General features: G+C 64.2%; 1 protein-coding gene across 1 annotated transcript in view; it reads left to right on the forward strand.

Moving 5' to 3' along the window:
* Nucleotides 1-9,220: 9,220 nt before the first annotated feature.
* The window catches only part of LOC117639432 (probable G-protein coupled receptor Mth-like 1), a 40,095-nt gene continuing 29,334 nt past the window's right edge, over nt 9,221-19,981 (forward strand). Inside the window, exon 1 of the mRNA XM_034375075.1 lies at nt 9,221-10,581. Coding sequence (XP_034230966.1) covers nt 9,474-10,581 — 1,108 coding nt within the window. The 5' untranslated portion in view covers nt 9,221-9,473. The remainder of the gene's footprint in view (nt 10,582-19,981) is intronic.

A 19,981-nucleotide genomic window follows, 5' to 3' on the forward strand; every position in this document is an offset into this window, starting at 1 on the left:
GCCACTGTATTCGAGTATTCTCGTTCAGTCCCAGTCGGGGAAAACTTCCCGCGGCGAAGCGAACCCCAACGGGTCCTCGGCCAGCGTCGCCAGCGTTCAGCCCCACGACAACCTTGACGGCACGCTGCAGCGTAACTGGGGAGGCGGTGCTGCTGGTAGTAGTTATCGGCGGCGTAGGCTCATTCCGAACAAGTGCTTTCGTCGCGCTGTCTCTCTCGCACTCGAGGGGCGTTTCGGAGCGGTGCGAGAGAGACAGTGCGACGAGTGTTCTGTTCGGGTTTTTTTCTAGACGGCACCGCCAACGCCCCCGGCGCCGCAGTGAAGTAATCGATGTATCGAGAAGCTGACTACTCTGTATCAATTTATGTGCCTCGGCGCCCCGCCAGTCTCTCCAGGACCTCCAGGACCTCCAGGCCCCTCCAGGCCCCTCCAGGTGCGCCGAGCGCCGATGAGTGCCTTTTTATTGTTGTCCATGACGGCGCGAGTGGCGCAGTCGCGCTGTCTCTCTCGCACTCATGGGGCGTCTCGCTTAGTCTCGCTGAGGGAGGGGCCGAGGGGGAGGGCCCAGGTGGCTCCTTCTACAACCCTTCGCGCATCGCGCACGCGAGGCCGCCCAGCCGGCCAGCCCGAGCTGTCAGCATGCTTCGGGAATTCCGTCGCAATTGGCCTCCTCGGCGTGAATTGGAATTCTTTTATCATAGTAGCTGACGCGCCGCTGGCGTGCGTGGAGCCATGATAGCCATGATGGTGGTGGGGCAGCCTGGCCGTGGCCATGGGGCACTTGCAGTGCACTTACCGCGCCGGCCCGAGGTGCAATCAAAATTAAGAAAAGGTATCTAATTAAAAATAACGAGAGTCGAGCTTCTCCATCTCGCTTGCAGGGTAGCTCTAGAACCATCATCGTGGCAAGAAAGAGATAGAGAGATTGGCCCGTCAAAGGTCGCAGTCGCACCAGCGCGTGCGCGTACGTGCGCGGGGCGTCGCCGGGTCGCTTTTTATTAATTTGTTGTTCTTCCCTCTCTTCACACGCGTGTAGGCACACTAGGGTCCCGAAGGAATGCCTGTCGTTAGGTTTATGGGAGAATGGTTTAACAGAAAAGGGGGGGGGGGCTAACGCAGCGTCAGCTGGGCGGCGCGTTCCGTGTACCGGCAGCTGCACCGAGTGGTCTGCGCGGCCCAGCCACGCCGAAGAGGCGTTTCGTCGCTCTGTCTCTCTCGCACCCCTACGCGGCACGCTCCATGAGTGCGAGAGAGACGGAGCGACGAAAACGACTCTTCGGCATCGCTCGTCTGCCCGCAGGGCACGGGGTGCGGCTCGGCTCGGGACTCGGGGCACCCAAAAGCCAACCCCCAGCACCGCAGACTGGCAGACACCCCCGGCACGCACACTCACACACTCACACACACACACACACACACACACACACACTAACACGCGCGTAATGACGGCGCAAATTGCAGGACACGCGGCCCCCTGTCTGACATCCGCTTTCCGCCGCCTTGGCTTTTCACTCTGCCTCTTCAATTTCGCTTTCCGTCGAGTCTTTTGTCTCTGTCCCCCTCGCTGACTCGGCCCACTCGGCCTACCCGCGTTCCCTTTCCTCCTCCGCACACCCTTCACGTGTGAGTTGCGTTTCCAAAAGCGGCCCCGAATTCGCTTTTCGACAGGGGGCTGTCATGGCTGCGGACCGCACTTTTTCCTGTCGAGGCTTGAGGCGGTGCGGCGAGCCTGGCGGCCTGCCGACCCCGGACGCGGGTTCGGCTCGCGCGACCCGCGGCGTCGTCGTCGCCGTGTCTTCGCGGTCGCGGCGCGGTCGCGGCCCGTCCGCAGGTCCTGAACCCATCTTCGCCGCTCGCCGCTCTCTCTGCCAGGCGTCTATGCTTGTAGGGGGCTGCGCTGAGGCTGCGCTGAGGCTGCGCGGCTGCACGGCCTACTAGGCACGGTCTAGCCGGCACCGTTCCGACACGACGTGCACGCCGGGCCTTATTCGCGGCGCACGCGGCGCGGCTCGGCGCCAAAGACGCTCCACGCCGTCGCGGCCCCGCCCCGCCCCGCCCCGCGGCCAGCCCTTCGCGGGGCGGGAGGCGATGCGGGATCAGAGGGCCTCAGCCTAGCGCTGCTACGCTGCCACGCCGTGGCGAAAGCCAGTCGAGCCGGATCTGCAACGTCAAAGTCGTGCGCGGCCGGCCGCCCGGGGAGTAAAGCCCCTCAAGGGCAGCGCAGCGCGTCGACGGCCACGTCCAGGACCACGACGACGACGAGCACGACGACGACGCACCTCGGGTGCGTGCGTGCGGCTCAGCCCTCACAAAGCCCAGGATGTAGACTACAATGCACGCGCGCGCACTCACACCAACTCACACACACGCACTGCTATACACATTTTATGGTTGACTAATCAACGGTTGGATCCCAGACTAGCCCGGCGTAGCCCGGCCCTGCCCTTGCCGCTATCATGATGATGGCCGTGATGTAGCGGCCGGGCCGGGCCGACGCCCCAGGGCCCGCGCGGGCTGCGTGCGAACCGCCCAGCATCCCCTTGAAGGCCTCCTTGAACGCCGCCCTCCGGCCCAACAGGTAGCTTGATCGGGCTCAACGAGCCGGCGGAGCGCTGCCCCGGAGTCCCTGGAGCACTGCAGGACCCTGGCCGGCGTCGCCCCCTCCCCCTGCAGGCCCTGCAGTGCGTGATTCCCGCGGGAACCTCGTCCGCGGAGTCCACGGGGCGAACAAAGGAACAATCGAACTGCCGACAGGCATTACCAAATCGGAAAACATAACGGAATGTCGCAACTAGCGAACGGAAGGCCGCGGCGGCCGTGAGGACGACGACGACGACGACGACGCCGTGGCCTGTCTTGTGGACGTCGGCTTAGTGGGGCACGCCGCGGCGGCTCGTAGCGGGGACACGGGGACACTAGGCCGCTGAGCCGCCGGACCTCCTCGGATGCTGGTATGCCACTGCGCCACTGCCATGGGGGGCCCAGTCAGGCCCGGCTCGGACATGGGCATGGCACCTATCCCGTTGTCGTCCTCCTGAAGTAGGCCCATTGTGTGCCCTGCTGCCCGCGCTGCCTGGCACTCAGCACACTGTTGGAGAGTGCCGGGGAGAGCGCCAAGAAGTGCCTCGGCGCGGTCGAGTGGAAGACGCAGGCGATCGCCGAGGCCTTTTAGCTGTTTATCGGCTCCTCGAAGCCCTGGGAGTCCCAGAGGACATTTCCAGGCTTCGGCTCGGCCTGGCGGCGCGCGGTTTCTGCTGTTGCAGTGCCGCAGTGCTGCAGGCCGAGGAGGCCGTCGTCGTGTACACCGCACACTTCGTGACGGACTTCGCCGAGCAACGGCGCCGCTAAGTGGCTGGAGAGAGCCGCGGCCTCATGAGAGAGGTGTGAACTACAGTGCACGCATGCGCCTGCCTAGCGCCCTGGAGCCTGCGGGCCTGGAGGCCTGCCTGGAGGCCTGCAGGAACATGGCAGCAACACACCCGTGTCTGTCTGGAACTGGAAACGCCCGCAGCGTCTGCTGGAATATGGAGCCGGCTGCAGACTGTTCAGTCTGTTGTCCGAGGCGCTGGAGCCGTTTCGAAGCCCATTCAAAGCGTTGCGTCGGAATGCGCTGGAGAATTTTGCTGCGGGCGACAGGTTATTAGGGCTGTCTGTCGAGACTCCAGGGCTGGAGGGCCACGCCATTGGGTACTCCGTGTGTTTGGGACGGTTCCCACCCGCGTATGGGATGGAGCGGTCTCAAAACAGTCAGTCTTCCCGGCTGTGTTACTGCCAGCGTTTGCCTGGTTTTGGCCGACTTTGGGCCGCCACTACATACGTCCAATCTCCAATCCCAACTGATTGTTTTCCGACAGACAGCGATCGTTCCAGCGGGGTGCTGTTAGTGCTGCAGCGGGGGGCTGGTCTGCTGGACGACAAGACCCGCTGGCGCGACGCGGTCGCCTCGCCCTAGTCTGTCGCCCTATCGCCCCATCGCCATAATGTGGCCCTAGTGGCCCCTAGTGCGGTCAATGCTGCCAACTGATCGGACTGAAAATAAGCGGCCGTGGCTTGCTGCCCGCGCTGCCGCTGCTGCCGCTGCCCCCGGACCCGACCTATCATAGCGTCCACGGTGCCCTATCCAGCGGGCAGCGGCGGGCACACTGCGGGCACGAGAACTCAAGTTGGCAACAGCACGCATCGTCGATAAAAGGCATCGGAGCGCGTCGGCAGGCGGGATGGCCGGACCCTGCAGACTGATTCCGAGAGCCGCTCTCGTCGCTCTGTCTTTCTCGCACTCATGGGGCGTCCCGTCAAGGTGCGAGAGAGACAGAGCGACGAGAACGACCCTCGGAATCAGTCTGCTGTGCACCCCGTGCACGTGGAGCCTACACCATACGGCAGCGGGACGGACACAAGGCACAACAAGCAGCCGATGGTTAATCCAGAATCCAGATGGGCTGCGGGGTCGCTGGACCGGGGAGTGGGGAGCCGGGATGGACGAGGGGCAACCTTATTATTGTCCCACGCAGCCCTTCACGGGGTTCGATTCGGGGCGGGGGCTATTTATTGACAGTTTGCAATGAATGGTAGGAGTACGGCTATCGGGCCTCCAGATCTGATGGCCGGCTGGGCTCGGGCTAATCCAGGGTGTCGGACCGCGGTGATAGTCTTGGCGGAGTCCGACAGTGGAGCGGTTCCGAACAGCGCTTTCGTCGCTCTGTCTCTCTCGCACACCCACGGAACGCCCACCCCTCTGTGAGTGCGAGAGAGACAGAGCGACGTGCCGGGGCGGGGTTCTCGGCATCATCTCGACCGCGATCTGCCAAAGATTCAAAGATCCGAAGATCGGCCGGCGGGTCCATTTCCATTTCGTCGCCGATTCGCCGGTTCGATCGGGATTGGCGGATTGGCGGTCGTTACCATCAGCAAATGGCTCGGCGGTCTAAGTAGTTTGGCCGCGTTGCCACTCCGGGGATTATTTTATTTGGGGAAGCGCGGCAGCCAACAGCTACTTGGAGGCTGGCGACGGAATCTGGAGCGGCGCTGCCGGGATTCGCAAACTTTTCGAGTCGCGGCCTTCTATTTGTCGCGCGCGGTGTACACTGCAATACTGCACCGCCTCGGGAGTCCTTCCGCTACGAGGGGTTGCGTGTCGCTCGCGTAAAATGCATCGGCCTGCACCGTTGCGCGCGTTGCATGACGTTTTTGCTCTGCGCGTCGTGCCGAGGCAGGCAGGCAGCAGACCGATTCCGAGAGGCGTCTGTCTCTCTCGCACTCGCAGGGCGTCCCGTTCAGGTGCGAGAGAGACGGCGCGACGAAAACGACTCTCGGAATCAGTCCGCCGGCAGGCTGAGGCAGGCTGAGGCAGGCTGAGGTCACACGATGTGTCTCCAACTGGGCCGTTAACTGTTTATGTACCGCCCATGCAACTCATTGCACGCTCCCCGGTGCGACCGTGCGAGGCCGTGGCCAGGAGGGCCTTCGCGGGGAATGTCGTTTTATCGGCGGAGCGTGCAGCACCTCTAACTGGACAGCCCCTACGGCCGTTTCATTTTTGAAAATTACCGTTTTATTTGGTGGCGGTTAAATTCCAAGAAGTGGCCCTGTCTGAAAGGCCGCGGGGTAGGCGTCGGGGCACCGGTAAACGCTGGCGGGTCTAAGAGGTCCCTCTAGTCATCCAGCCCACCGCTACGTGCGATTGGGTTGCCCCGCAGGTTCTCCCTGACACGAACACTCGTCCCGGGAGATGCCTTATCTTTTCTTTAGTTGTGCTCTGGAGGCGACATGCAACCGGAGTCCAGCCCTGGCGCGCTGGACCGAGCGCCAACGCCGCAGCGCCGCAGCGCCGGGCAGGACGACAAGTACCCCGGCACGCCGACGGCACGGCGCCACCGAGACCGAGACCCGGCCGCTGGAAAAACAAAGTGATATCGGCCTCCTCCCTCCGTGGCCACCAGCGTTCAAATCTCCACGTAACAGCGCGCTGTCGCCCTGTCTCTCTCGCGCCTTGCCGGGCTGCCCGCGAGTGTGAGAGAGACAGAGCGCACTAGCGCGTAGCGGGCCGAGGTTGGGGTAGGTCCGGAGAGTTCGCCGGTTCGCCGCGGGACCCCTGCTGACTGTACACTGTACTGGCTGGCTGCGGTCGCGAGGGTCACGGGTCGCTGCAGCCGGGGCAAGCCGGAGCCTCTCCTTGCGGTTAGGGAAGGCACTGCACTGTCACCACGTCCGCTCTCTCGAAAAGTCCCCGCCATTTATGCAGAGCGGCGGGGCAAATTAAAATTGACAGCATTTTCCTGTGTCGACTGTCGCCTGGTCAGCCGCCGCTATGTAAAGCAAAACAGTGCTTCCCTGCTCGCCGGGATATCCGTGTCAAACCGCGGTCCGGAATGCACGACGTCGCGGTGCACGCCGTCGTGGCCGTGCTCTGTCTCTCTCGCACCCGAGCCGCCCGCGCGGGACGCCCCGCGAGAGCGAGAGAGACAGCCCTTCGGAAGGTGCACGCCGCCGTTGCACTCCGCGGCCGCTTCTACATATGCAAGCCTGGCCGATTTCTAGAAAGGAAAAATTAGAAAGGCGCGCTCCGCATGGCGGTTCTAGCGTCGGGCGCCGCGACGGGGGACTTGACCCGGCCGGGCGGGAGGCACGGGAGGGCAGTCCCCGTCACGGCGAAGTACCCCATCGCGCGGCCTAGCGTGACACGCCGACACGCCGCGCGCCCAGGCGTGGCGGCGGCGCAGCGTTCGGCGTTTACCCCGCCGTGAGTCACTCGGCCACCCCGTCAGTGACGTGTCCGCGACGCGTCTGCCCGTGACGTCACCGTTTGTTATGCATTTGGATTCGTCGCCCACCTCTTTGCCGCTCAATGCCGCCGCGTCGCCCTTGCCGTGCCGCGCCGCGCCGCGCCTCGCCCGCGCGCTCTATTTGTATTCATAACACACATCCCGCCGGACTCTGCTTTCGTCGCGCCGTCTCCCTCACACTCGCGGGGCGTGCCGCCAGGCGCGACGGAGACGGCGCGGCGGAGCGCGGCGCGCGGAGACAGCGGAGTCGCTTTTCTGCAGGTGAATTGGGATGTAATGAGGATAAAGTGTTGGGCGTGCGGCTGCGTGACGCGTGCTATGCGTGGGCCCTGCTGGCCGTTCTGCCGTTCCGGCCGAGTGTGGATTATTGTCATTTGCCAGGACGATGCCGATGCGCGGGACGAGCTTGGCAGAGCTTGGCCGCGCTCAGAATGTATCAATCCCCTTGCCGTTACACTGCAGAACGCACTACACTCATAGAGAAAGGAGAGACAACAGATAATGTGCAGGGACCTCTCCATCCGGTATGAGAAATCGCGTCCGCATGTGTGGCGCGGACTCGCGTTTCTCATACCGCCCGGGGTTTGGCGGAGGGATTTGGTCGGACTTTAGATACACTTGAAGTCTTTTGGGTTGTGGGAGGTGCAGTGGTCGTACGCTGTAAAACTGCGATGCGATGTGGAAGACGGTTGCAGACGAAATGGCTGGCAGACAACTGCTGCTCTTTCTGCTCCTCGCCCCGCTGCGCCGTGCACCCAAGTCGAGTCGCCCTGCTCTCCGCCACCTCCGTGAGTCCGTGAAGCTGAGGCTTTTGTACGCCCCGCTGCGTCGCTGCGTCGCCGTGCTGCTGCATTCGCCCATTCGCCGAGACGTCCCGGAATGCTACTTTTGTCAATGCACGCCGTGTAGAGACCTGCAGGCTGGTCCAGAACGCTGCCTCGTCGCCCTGTCTCTATCGCTCTCGCACCCACCCTCCGGGACGCCCCATGAAATGAGAGAGAGACAGGCACTGTTCGGACTCAGCCGGCTGGCCCACGATTCGGCCCGCTCAGTGTGACACTGCACCAGCCCCCCTTCTCGCATCCACTCATTTTCTCCATTTCGGGGTGTAGTAGTCCGTTATCTGTGACGTGAACGGTGCGAGTCGCAGGTAAATTTAATATTGAAATTAACTTCCTTTGTACCTTGCCTCGTAACTTTACACTGTTTACAAGGGACGAGGCCCCTAAAATCCAACATGCCACGCATGGCATTTACGTACCCCTTTTAAGATAAACGCATACACCCTCCTTCGCATTTACAGTCAGGAAACTAACGAGGGACTCCCCTATGGAAACAATGTGATAAGGGGGATCCGACTGTTTGTTTTGTTGGTTGGCGGTGTGACGGGGAAGTCCGGTGGATGCAAAACACTGGTAGCGATGGGAATACCGACACTCTCTTTCTCTTCCGTCCTAATCACAGCACGCACAGCACAGCCAACCGCCAAGGTCGCGCGGGCCGAACGTACTTTCTCGCCGGTTTCAACGAGGGGCACGGCGCGCGCGACTCGGAACCACCGCGAACGACCAGGAACGACCAGGAACGACCAGGAACGACCAGGAACGACCAGGAACGACCAGGAACGACCAGGAACGACCAGGAACGACCAGGAACGACCAGGAACGACCAGGAACGACCAGGAACGACCAGGAACGACCGCCCCCGGCGCCTGCAGAGTCGTTGCAGCGTGGTGACGCGCGGCGCAGCACGCAACGCGTTGCACCACCAGCACCGCCAGCGCCAGCACCACAGCATGCACACAATATCTTGACACGATGACGTGCCCTGCGAGCACTGCGAGCGCTGCGTGCAGCGGGAATGGAATGGAATGGAATTGCATTTTATACGATCGGCGAGGAGGCCCGCGGCGACGGGCGCCACAGCGCCCTCTGGTATAAAGGTTCGCGCTTGGTTCCCGCGCCCTTGAGGATCATCGGGGGTTCGAATCCCGAAAGGGCTTGGCAGATTTCGAGCAGTTGAAGTCGTTGACACTGTTCCTGTCCTGGTTACATGCGCGTGCAGGTTGACGGCGTGCTTGTCGGGGGTGGTCGGCGGCAAGTCAAGTCTTGTCTTGTCCTGTCGGGGACTGCCGGGGGCAAAGGCACACACCTGGCCTCCCCCTCCGCCCCGCTTCGCTACCGCCACTGCCAATGACTCAGAGGAGGGGTGGGGGAGGTTGTAGTACCTGGCCCGGTGCGCGGCGTGGCGTGGCGCAGCCCGACCCCTACTCGATCTGTTGTGTTGTCTCCCTGCAGCCGCCGCGCCGCTGGCCCCGGCTCGGCTCCGCGCGCGGCTCGGCTGCGCTCGGTTGCCGGCGCTCGGCTCGTACTCGTCGCGCCAGCCGCCAGCGGCGAGCCGCGAGCGCGAGCCGAGCCGAGCCGAGCCGAGCCGGCCGGTTGGTCGGTTCAGTTTTCGTGTAGCAGCCGACGCGGGAGGTGCGGCCGCTGGTGACCCTCGCGCCCCGCGGTGTGACGACGTACCGACGCACGCCGGACCACTATCGCGAGTGTGTGAGTGTGTGTGTGTGCTCGACATGTGTCGGGGCGGTAATCTCCGCAACCGTGCAGTGAAAGTGATAAGTTCGACATTGTGAGTGCGCGTGTCGCCGGCAAGTGCTTCGTGGAGTACCTGGACTTCCCCCGCGCCGCCATGAGGCTGCTGCTGCTGCTGCCGCTGCTGGCGGCGGCCGTCGCCTCCCCCAACCCGCACGTCGCGGTGCTAAAGTGCTGCCCTTACGGCGAGACCCTGGACCCGCACACGGCCGACGGTCCGCCGGCCTGCATGCGCACGGACAACTTGGCGTCCTCCAGCCGCTGGACGCCCAAGATCTTCTCGAAGCGGCTCCGCAACTTCCTGGGGGCGGACGCGCCGCTGCCGGCGCACTGGACGGTGCACGCGGCGTCGCGGCCCCCGTGCGGCGACCGCGCGGTCATGGTGCTGGCGCACCCGCAGAACCACCCCGTGTTCGTGCTGTTCGAGGAGGGCTCGCTGTTCCTGCACGAGACCAACGAGATGCTGCCGGCGGGCCGCTTCTGCGTGGACGCCACGGCCGCGCTCGTCTGCCCCGCCAAGGACGACGACGCCCCCGCCACGTCGGCGGCGTCCTCGGCCGCGGCGCCCAACTCCATCGACGGCGGCGGCCCCATCAAGAAGTCGCACAAACCGCAAGTGCGCAAGTGCTGCCAGGACAACGCGGTGTTCGACGAGCAGCAGATGGCCTGCGCGCTGCGGCCCGCGTCCTCGCCGTCGGCGGACCTCTGGGCCGTGGCCGGGGAGCGCTACCGCGACGCCTTCGCCGTCATCAGGGGCTTCCCCAAGTGCGACAGGGACAGGCCCTTCGTGATCCGCGGCCACATCGGCGGCGGCCCGTCCGCGGCCAACATCACCGAGGCCCACCTGGAGGACGACGGCAGGGTGCGGCTGGGCGCCGGCGCGCCGCTGCACTTCGAGGAGTACTGCCTGGAGACGCTGCTGGACGCGGGCGGCGTGCGCGTGTTGGCCTGCCTGGCCTCCGGGGAGGTCCCGGAGCAGCGGGCCTCGGACCCGCGCTTCACCCTCTACCCCGCGCTGCTCTTCCTCAGCGTGTTCTTCCTGGCCGCCACCCTGCTGGCCTCCTGCCTGCTGCCCGCCGCCTACCACCAGCTGCACTGGCGCTGCCAGACCAACTACGTCGCCTCGCTCATGCTTGGCGACCTGTTCCTGGCCGTCACGCAGGTGTCCGGGGACGCCCTGCAGGGGCCTTTCTGCATCATTTTCGGTGAGTCTCGTTGCCGTCCAGGACGACCAGGACGAGAAGGAGGACGCTTGCACCTCCATCGATCATTCATTCATCCTGGCAGCACGGCAGCACCGCACCGCCGTCGCCCCTCTCTCTCCCTCTTTCCCACCGGCTCGGCTCACAATGCCTCGCCTTTCCTCGCGCTTCGCTTTGCTTCGCTTTCTCTAGCGCGCGATTCGACGCGCTAATTTTTGTAGCCGGCACCGCGGCCGGGCGAGGGATTTTCGCGCCGTCATCCGTCATATCGGCCCAGGAAGCCGGCCGCAAAAAAATAAGTAAAAGTCTGGAGATTCGAACCCGCGTCCTTCAAGTCTCCGGGCGACCCTCGTCACTCTCTCCAGGACCCGCAGGCCCTCGCGGGTCGGCGTGTCGGATTCATCCGCTGAATCGACAGGGGATTACTGTCACTGCGTCGTGGTGGTGGAGGTCCTGGTGGTGGTGCGGGTGGCGCCAGCCGGTCCCGGGGCGCGTCGTGCACGGCGTGCCCGCCTATCTGCCCTGCTGCAGTATTTACATGACGCATCCGGAGTGTGGCGGCGTGGCGGCCGCGGGGCGCCGCGAGGGCCTTGTTGATGTTGTGGTGGTCGTCGCGGTCGTCGCTTAGGGTCGGCCCCGCGGCCTTATCGCGGTGCTGCCCTGCTGGAGTGGAGTGGAGTGGAGATAGTAGTACTAAACACCGTGTGGGAACACGCACGCTCATGTCGCGGCCGTGGCAGAGACCGTGGCAGAGACCGTGGCAGAGGCCCTGGCTCCGCCGTGACGCTCGTGACGTCAGCACTCGGGGTGGGGCGGGGCGGGGCGGGGCGGGCCCGGCCTGGAATGCTGCCCCCAGCTCGTCAACGACGGCGTGCGCGGCGCGGCTGGCGCGGCGTGTGCAACCCCCTGGTCCTGCACTGCCGCCAGACCTTGCCCTCCATTGTCCGCGGCTTTGTTGTCATTTCCCTTTCTTGCAACGCAAAGGTGCGCGTCTCCGTCGTCTCCGTGCACACGGCGCGGCGTTGCCGGACTGCCTGCCGGCCGGCCGGACCGAGCCGTGGATCGCGCGCACCGCGCACGCTGAATGGACCAGCCAACCGCCAAACTCGAATGGCGTGGCGGCGAGCCCGCTGGCCGCGGGGCCTTGTTAGCCCCCAACACCGAGGCGGCGCGGAACGCTTCGGATCGTCCTCGTCTTCGGGGCGTGGAGCAGGGCGCTGCCGAGCCGCCAAATGAAATTGGTGCAGCAGGCGCAGGCGTTGGAAGCGGGAAGCACGACAACGCTGTCCGGGCGTGTGTGTCTGTAGAGATGCAGGTAATCCCCAATCCCCGGACCAGCCCGGACCAGTGTAGGGCACTCCATTCTCGTCTCTCTCGCTTTTCGTCTCCGTCGGTGAATTCTTTCTCTGGCTTGGCTTGCTTCGCTTTGATGTCGAGGGCTGGGCTCGGCCGTCGGCAGTGGCCCCGCATCGCTCCGCTCCCGCGATGAATCGAAACGAAAAAAAAAACAGAAAACCCTGCGAAAATAAGTCGACCAGCCCCTTTGCTTTGAAAATGGGCCGCTGACAGCAGAAGCGGTGTTCCTACAGTGTAGGCCCGGCTTATCTATCGCAGGGAGGGCGAGTGTCCGAATCGATTTGTCTCTTTGGCACCCGTTGGCCGGGGAAGGTTGATAAGGTTGGCGAGCTTGATAAGAAGGCGTGCTCCGCCCCCGTCGTGTCAAGGTCAAGGGGAATGATGCGCCCTTTCGGAAACAGAAAACGCCCAATATGCTGATAGGTTTGAATTTTCTCTTCCTTTTGCGAGCTGCTTAGTTACGTACCAGTTGTTTGTGCAGGTGGTTGGTGTACCACCGCACTGCTGGTTGGTACCCGAGCCGAGTGTCAGTCAGCTCGTCCGATAGCGGTGCGGGGTTCGGGTTCGAACCCTATCTCCGCGACGCGTCTTTTCGTTTTCTGCTTGCCTCTTGTTGTTGTTGTTGGCTCTGGTGGCGTGGTGGTTTTGAAACGCGAGCGTCGTGGACGCGTCGACTCAGCACCAGCAGTGCGACGTCGCCGTGCCGGCCGTGCCTTCCAGGGACGCATCTGGGCCAGGCAGGCCAGCGCCGTGCAGTGCGGTGCAGTGCAGTGAGAAAAGTGTCGGTGGTGCAACTTTCGGATCTTTGCTCCGCGCCGCGTGCCGCGCGCTGCGTGCGAGAGAGCGCACGCGTGTTGCGTCACCCGGGATTAGCACGTGTCGCCGAAAAAAGACGGAGACAGACTGAGAGGGACGTGGGGCGCGGAGCGTAGATAGTCGTGGAGGTATTCAGGTCGCGGCTGGCGGTGGCGGTCTTGGCCTCCCCCAGGACGGCGACGTCGGCGGCACGTCGGGCGTCGGCCACCCGGGCGGCTGGTACGGGGGTTGGCGGCGTGGTGTGCGCACGGACTGTACGTCAGCCGCGCTGCCCGGGCGCTGCCTCCCTCAGCCGTGCGTGACTAACGAAGACGGCAAGGGGAGGACTTCTTACTGCACTTACACATGCACCCGCGCCATCTCTCTCTCTGTCTCTCGCACAGCACGGCGCGCACGCACACACGGCACGCGGACACACCCACACTCTGGAACAAATTAAAGAAACTTACTTTAGCGCCCGTTTGCAGTCGTGGCGCGCAAAACAATTACACTTGCAGATGGCGGCGGCGTCGCGTCGCCTCGATGAAGTGCTCCAAGTTGAATGCGCGGAAAAATGGCGGCCTTTTAATTGGCTGTCGTTCTATTGCTATGCGCGTCGCGGCCTTCCCACGGCGGTGCCACCATCGACTGGCCGAGGATGGCGCCGTCCGGGCCGCCGACGGCGACGCGGCGACAACACGGCGGTCTTGGCCTCGGCGTCGCGTGGGACTCCGTGCCCCTTTCCGGCGCGCACCGCGGCAACGCTGGCGGTGGCCAAGGCGGTGGCCAAGCCGGCCCGGTGCGCCCTGGTGGGCCCCGATAGTCCGGCTTTCCGGCTCGGCGCGGACTTCCGGTTCACAACGGCGTCCGGCTCATCCTCCTCGCGGCCGAGACCGCCGTCGTCACGTTGGCGGTTCATGTAACAGAACGTGACGCGGCCCCGGGGATCCCCCGCGTCGGCGGCCCTTCCAGGACGCCGATGACGTCATGGCGGGGGTGCCGCGGCCGCGGTTGGCCGTCGTCACATATTGCGTGAGCCCGCTAAAGACTGATGGGTGTGGCGGGGCGTGGCGGGGCGTGGCGGGGGCCGCGCGACAAGTCATGTAAGACGTGGCCGCTGCCGGGCGGCGGACGGGCGGGCAGGTCGACAGGTCCGGGTCAGCCTGGCGGTGTTTGGCCGCCGAGGACCGAGGAGGACGCGCTGGAGGAGCAGGAGAAGAACGAGAACCTCATTTTGCGAGACGTTTTTGGGCCGGCGGTGTTTTTTTCTGCCCTGCGCGCTCTCTCTCTCTCGCTCCGCTGATCTTCCTCGCGACTTTTGCCCCGCCGTTGTCTCGTTTATTTGTTCTTTTTTGCTCGGCGTCTTATTTTTCTCGTCAAGGCGGCTGGCCCGTTCGGCCCGTCCAGCTGTCCGCCGACCGGGCCTCCTCGGCGTCCATTCCGCCAATCGGCGTCTCCTCCAGCGTCGAGGCGAAAGCTCGAAAGGCCGATTAATATTTCACCCTCGGCTTGCCGCATTATTTCCTTTTTTTCGCCGCGGCCTAATCGAATAGGTAGTGCATGTGCTTCGAGAACACGATGCCTTTAATAGGCTGCTCGGCTGATGCACTCACTCAGTCGAGGGGCGGGGCGGTGGCGGGGCGGGGTGTTCCGGGCTGGCTGACAATATAACTCGCTTTCACCCGGCCTGTGTGCGTGTGTGTGTGCGCGGCCCGGTAGTACCCGCCGAGCCGTGCCGAGCCGCGCCGTTGGCTGCCCGGCCGGTACGCGAGCGAGTCATGCTGATACGTGTACTTTGAACGGCGGGCGGTGCTAGGGCACTGGCAGTCTGGCAGTGCAGCCACGATTGGGGCAACCGGCCGGCCACATTACGGCAGTCTTTGTCTCTGTCTCGCACACGGGGCGGGGTCGTTATGTCATCGCAGTGCAGGGCCCAAGGGCAGGCCACCGTTGGAAATCCGCAAACGGCGCGAGAGAGCTTCGTGTCCAGGACGTCCGGCGGCTCGCCTCTGATTCGGAAGGACTGGAATGGGAGGATTAGGAACAAAATGGGGAAAAGGAGGCGAATGAAAAACGTGATGTCTATTAGCTGCGTTTGAAGATGCCGGCGTGTCGGGTTGGCCGGGCCGGGCCGGGTCGCTCGGGGTCACCACGCCGGATTGGGAGTGCGATGGGCCGTGGTCGCTTTGGAAGATAACGCCTCCGACATGTTTCCCACACAGTGTCATCCTGCCAATCAAATTTTTTCTCTCCTTCGTTTAATTCACTTTTTTTCCGGTCCTTGCCCTGTCTCTCTCCGTTTACCTCGCGGTGCGCATTGTCCTGCGTGTAATTGACTTTCCCAATCAAGATGGGGCCCAAATTGCTGCGAACCCCTGTCGCACCTGTCCGGACTGTCCCCGGCGGCACACAGTGGGCCAGAAGACCGGTGGAGGCGGCCAAAACTCGAGACGCGTTTCGAGCTCCAAAGTCGTTAAGCAGGACTCGAACCAAACGTTGTGACCCCACCAATGGATTCCTCGTTCGGAGAGCAATCCATTGGTGGGGTCACACGTTCGGTTCGAGTCCTATTTAGCGACTCTGGAGCTCCAAACGCGTCTAGAGTTTTGGCCGCCTCCACCGGTCTTCTGGCCCACTGTGCGGCAGGGCCTTGCTGCGCTGGGCGCTGCTGGGCGGTTTGGCTGTCGTTGGCTGGAAATTCCGAAAGCCTATCTTGATCTGGGGCCCGGCCAGGTCAATCAGCCAGCCGCGGCCAGCCGCCTCCCACGGGTCGCGCAGCACTGCGAAGAGGCAGCAACACGGCGAGGCGAGCGGTCAAGCACCGCGGGGAGGCCGAGGATGAGGGCGATGGCGATGGCGAGGATTGGGAGGCAAACTTGCAGCAGCAAAGTCACGGTGTGCCTATCCGTGGGCCACCGGCCCGTCCGCATTCCAGAAAGCGAGCCGCTCCAGCTCCAGCCACGCTCCAGCCAAGCTCTCCATTTCCCACTCGCCTTGTTTACGACGCTGGCGGGGGCGGACTAGACGCCGGACTGGAAAACTCCGGCGGTCGGGTAGGGCCCGGGTTCGACTCCCGGTGGCGGCCTGCCACTTTCCCGCGGCCAAACATTGGTCCGCATCCGGCTGCATTTCTGGAGTGTGTCTTGCGACGCGCCCCTGCTGTGGCTGCGCGCCGTGTCGCTGCTCCACCCGTGTTGCCCCACTCTTGTGTAACCACGCCCGGGCGGGCGGGCGGTCGGCCCCCGCCGTCGCGGAGCCCCCCGGTGCCCCCGGCCCCACCATGACGCCCACGAACATGATTCGGTGAAGACGCACGCGTCATACGGCCGTTGCGTGTCCGTGCGCCGAGCTGCGCCGAGCCCCCTGACAGACAGTGCAGGCCCTGCTGGCCCGGCCCCTCCAGTGTCCCATTTCTCTCCATCAGTGCGAGGAAGCGGGCAGGCGGGTCATTGTTGTCGTGGACGACACCGCCCCGACGCCAGGACACACGCGTGCAGACGCCCAGACGAGACAGACAGACGGACCGAACTGCATGAAGGTGTGGTGGCGGTGATGCACGCTGTGACGCGAGCTGACGTTGCCCCCTGCCAAAAAGAAGACACTACTGTTTGCACAATTACGCGCGAGGCAGGGTGGCGGGGCCAGGCAGGGCCGATGAAGAGACCGATCCATCACGCCAAAGTGGAGTATTGGATCGTGATGGATCATTACGCAGGGGGCGTGTGCGAGGTGACGTGTCTGCCTGCCTGCTCGTCCGCTGTGTGTGTGTGTGTGTGGGGGGGGGGGGCTTCCTTTTCTGGCTCCCTACCAGGGGCCAGCGATTTGTGCGTGTGTGTGCGTGTGTGTGTGTGTGTGTGCTTCGTCGCCGAGAGTCCGCGCGATATCGCTATGATTGGCGCCGCGATAGTGCATCGTCCTTGGGATTATCGTGGCAGTGGCGCCAGCGCCCGTAGGCCGCGCGCTGTGTGTGTGTGTGCGCATGTGTGCGTGTGTGCGAATCATTAAAATAACTCCGGCGCTCGCTGCGTTCCTGCCTGTTCCTGGTTTCCCCCGCGTACTGCTTGGCACACTGCTTGCCATGCCGGACGGCGACGGCGACGCGCTTTTTGGCAGCGCCACTGGAAGCTTTTGGCCAAAACGCGTCGCGTTCGTGCGGTGGGACTGAGACTGGGTGTCGCCGGCGCGATGGCCTTGGCTTTCGGGTTCGGGTCGGGGCCTCTGCGCTCGCGGTCACCGGCCGGCTAGCCGCCTGCGCAGTTTGACGGCCTGGCGAAAACCCTTATCACACCGCAAGCCACCGCCATTTTCCCTCTTTGTTTTTGTTGTTGTTTTTGTCGCTGGCTCGGCATGTGCGAGGCAGCGCGGCTCCATTCGGCGCCGGAAGTAGTGTTGAGTGTTCCGCTGGGTTTGGCGATGACCGCCACGCCGGGCCGCGCCGAGCCGCGACACGCGAGGCGCGCCAGGCCGCCATAGGCCGCCTTCCGCAGGCCGCGGTTTGACCTTGGCCGCGCAGAGGCGCAAGGCGCGGCCCGCCAGCCGCCATTGCGACCGCTGGCCGCCAAGGACCCAAAATAGCCATTTTGCAAATTAAGTTTTATACCCCTAAGCGCCAGACACAGCGCATGGACTTCTGCCCGCGGTTACCTTTTGAGCGCGGAGGCGATATGCGCGGCCACAGCGTGGCGAACCGCGGTCTCGCCAAGGACACCAAAAGAACTGAATGTAAAGGATTAAAATGTTTTAGGCGAGTATGCCGAACACAATGACTCTCCGCATAGGCGGCGAGATGGTGCCCGGTCAGGAAACTCGCTGGCGCAAGAGGGAGAGACGGCGTTTCGCGTTAGTGCCGTCCATCGCACTTCGCTTGGCCGGTGCCGGGAGGGTGCGGAACCGTCGCGTAGCCGTCTCTACTGCCGGCCAGGGGAGGGTCGGGACGGACCGCGTATGGGACGGTGCGAACCGCCATCGCCGAGCAAAGGAGCAATTTGTTCAAGGAGCGGCCCGAGCCTCGGCCCGAGCCTCGGCCCGAGCGCTATGCCAGATGCAGATGCCCGAACCGGTCCCCACGTGACGGACGGACGACGGACACGTCACGGACAAGTCACGCGCCGCACGGTTGTGCTGCTTTCCTCCGTGGCGTTTCTGTTCTGAACAATTTACATTTTTGGTAGGAAATGGAGAACTAAGAGGAAAGAAAGGCGACAGAAGGGCAACCTTTTCCCAATCTCCGGGACTATTGTTTGGCCGTGGTGGCGGTGTCTGGAAGGGCGGAGGGCGACGCCGCGGGACGCCCCGCGGGACGCCGTGTGGGCCGCGACGCCGAAGGACAAGGGAAAGCCGACGAACCCGGATGGCCCTTCGCCGCCCTGGGTGCCCTCAGTGCCCTTCGCCCGGCCGTGGCTGGGCGTCCAGGACCAGGGCGGGCAGGGCCAGGGCGGGCACACCGAAGCGACGTAGCCTGGGGCCGCTGGGCCGCGCCCCGGCCACGCCAGCGCCAACGCTTTTGACCGTAAAAGTCGTGTACTTATTGCCCGTTGGGAGGATTCCTGCTCCTCTCGGTCCAGCCTCGGCCGGCGGACCGATTCGGAGAGTCGCTCTGTCTCTCTCGCACCCATCCTGGACGCCCCAGGAGTGCGAGAGAGACAGCAAAAGCGGTGCTAAGCCGCGGCCGGGGCCCTGGCCGTTCACACGCGGCTTGGGATGAGCGCTGGGCCCATCGCCGTGCCCCCCAGCGTGATGCCGGCACGGCGCGGCACGCTGTGGCGCGATGGTCTTCCTGACGGACAAGCCCCTGTTTGGTCACGTGGTCTCGGGCTTGCCGGCCGGCGCGGTAATTCGACTGTGCGTGTGTGTGTGCGTGTGTGTGTGTGCGTGTGGAGTCGATCTGGCGGAGGGAATGGTGATCTGTTTTCCTTCACGAAAGGGGGCGGCCTGTTTCACACCGATACCGATCTCCGGGGGGGCTCTCCTTTCGCTTTCGGCCTGCTGCTGCTGCTGCTTCAAGTTTGGCTACGACCACGATGCTATCTCCAAAGCCTCGCCGCCGCCATCGCCGCCGTCGTCGTGGAGGCCGCTCGCGTCGAATCGAAAAGCGGCGGTCGTGCTTTGGCTTTCCGCGCGCCAAACTGTCTGTCTTGTCGGCCGACTCGAGATGTCGGTGCGCCTCGCGCCTCACTTTCACTGCACGAGTCGCTGCAGCACTGTAAGCTAGCCAGAGATTGATCCCTGCTTGCCTGCATCCGCCACCGTGCAACATAAACCGCACGAGGCTGCCCAAGGCAGCCAAGGCTGGCGAGACCTTTTGCCGCGGTACGACGGCGGCCTTTTTGTTGCTTGCCGGGCATAAACCGAACCGGCCCCGTTTTTTCGGACCTTGGGACCGGCCGCGCGCATGCCCGGCGCATTTTTATGAGCCGCCTGTAAGTAGTAATTTGAGCCCCGAATCCGGCCCGGCCCGGCCGTCGGTTCGACCACCGCGACTATGCCGGCCGGTCCAGCAGCCTCGCTCGGCCGTTCGGCCGTTCGGCCCGGCCGCCGCTTTCTCTCGCAGTGCAGCGGCGCGACGCGCTGACGAGCCGTACTGGCCCTGATCCACTCCGCCGGGGCCGTGCAGTGCAGTCCTGGCATTGGTAGCCGAGCGGGTAGCGTCGCCGGCCGCGGGGCGCGAGGTCGCGGGTTCGAATCCCGGTCAACTCGGAGCCGAATTTGAAGTTTGTGGGGCGTGGAGTGCCTGCCCACGCGCGCCGCGCCTTGCCCCGTCACGATATGGAGATGGCATGCGGTGTGCCACGCCTTGCCACGCCTTGCTGCCCTAAGTGGACGGCCCGGCCAAGCCCGGCAGTGTCCCGTTGGCAGGCAGGCCGGAATTAGCGGAGAGACAGTCTGACAGACAACCCCGATGCATCCCCGTGACCCGTGCATGTCTCGCGGTGCAGCTCTACCCGCTCGCCCCGGAGGGAGGTGGAGGATGCATTGGGGCCGCGCCACGGGCCGCGCCGTGCGTACGTCCATCTGCCGGTATTTTATGGCTCGTGATGATATGTTTCCGCCGACGTGTGTCGAACCGAAACAGGCCGGCCGGTCAGGCTGGTCAGCCTGTCTACGCGCAGCGAGCGTACGCGAGGGCAGGCCCTGGGCAGGCGGACGATGAATCAGACTGGGATCGGACGCACGGCACGGCACTGTACTACACGACCCAGACCGCCGCGTTTCTCCCGCTCCCTCGCCGTGTCGGGCCATTTTGCATCCCAGT

The sequence above is a fragment of the Thrips palmi genome, unplaced genomic scaffold (assembly GCF_012932325.1).
Source record: "Thrips palmi isolate BJ-2018 unplaced genomic scaffold, TpBJ-2018v1 HiC_scaffold_11, whole genome shotgun sequence".
Taxonomy (NCBI): domain Eukaryota; kingdom Metazoa; phylum Arthropoda; class Insecta; order Thysanoptera; family Thripidae; genus Thrips; species Thrips palmi.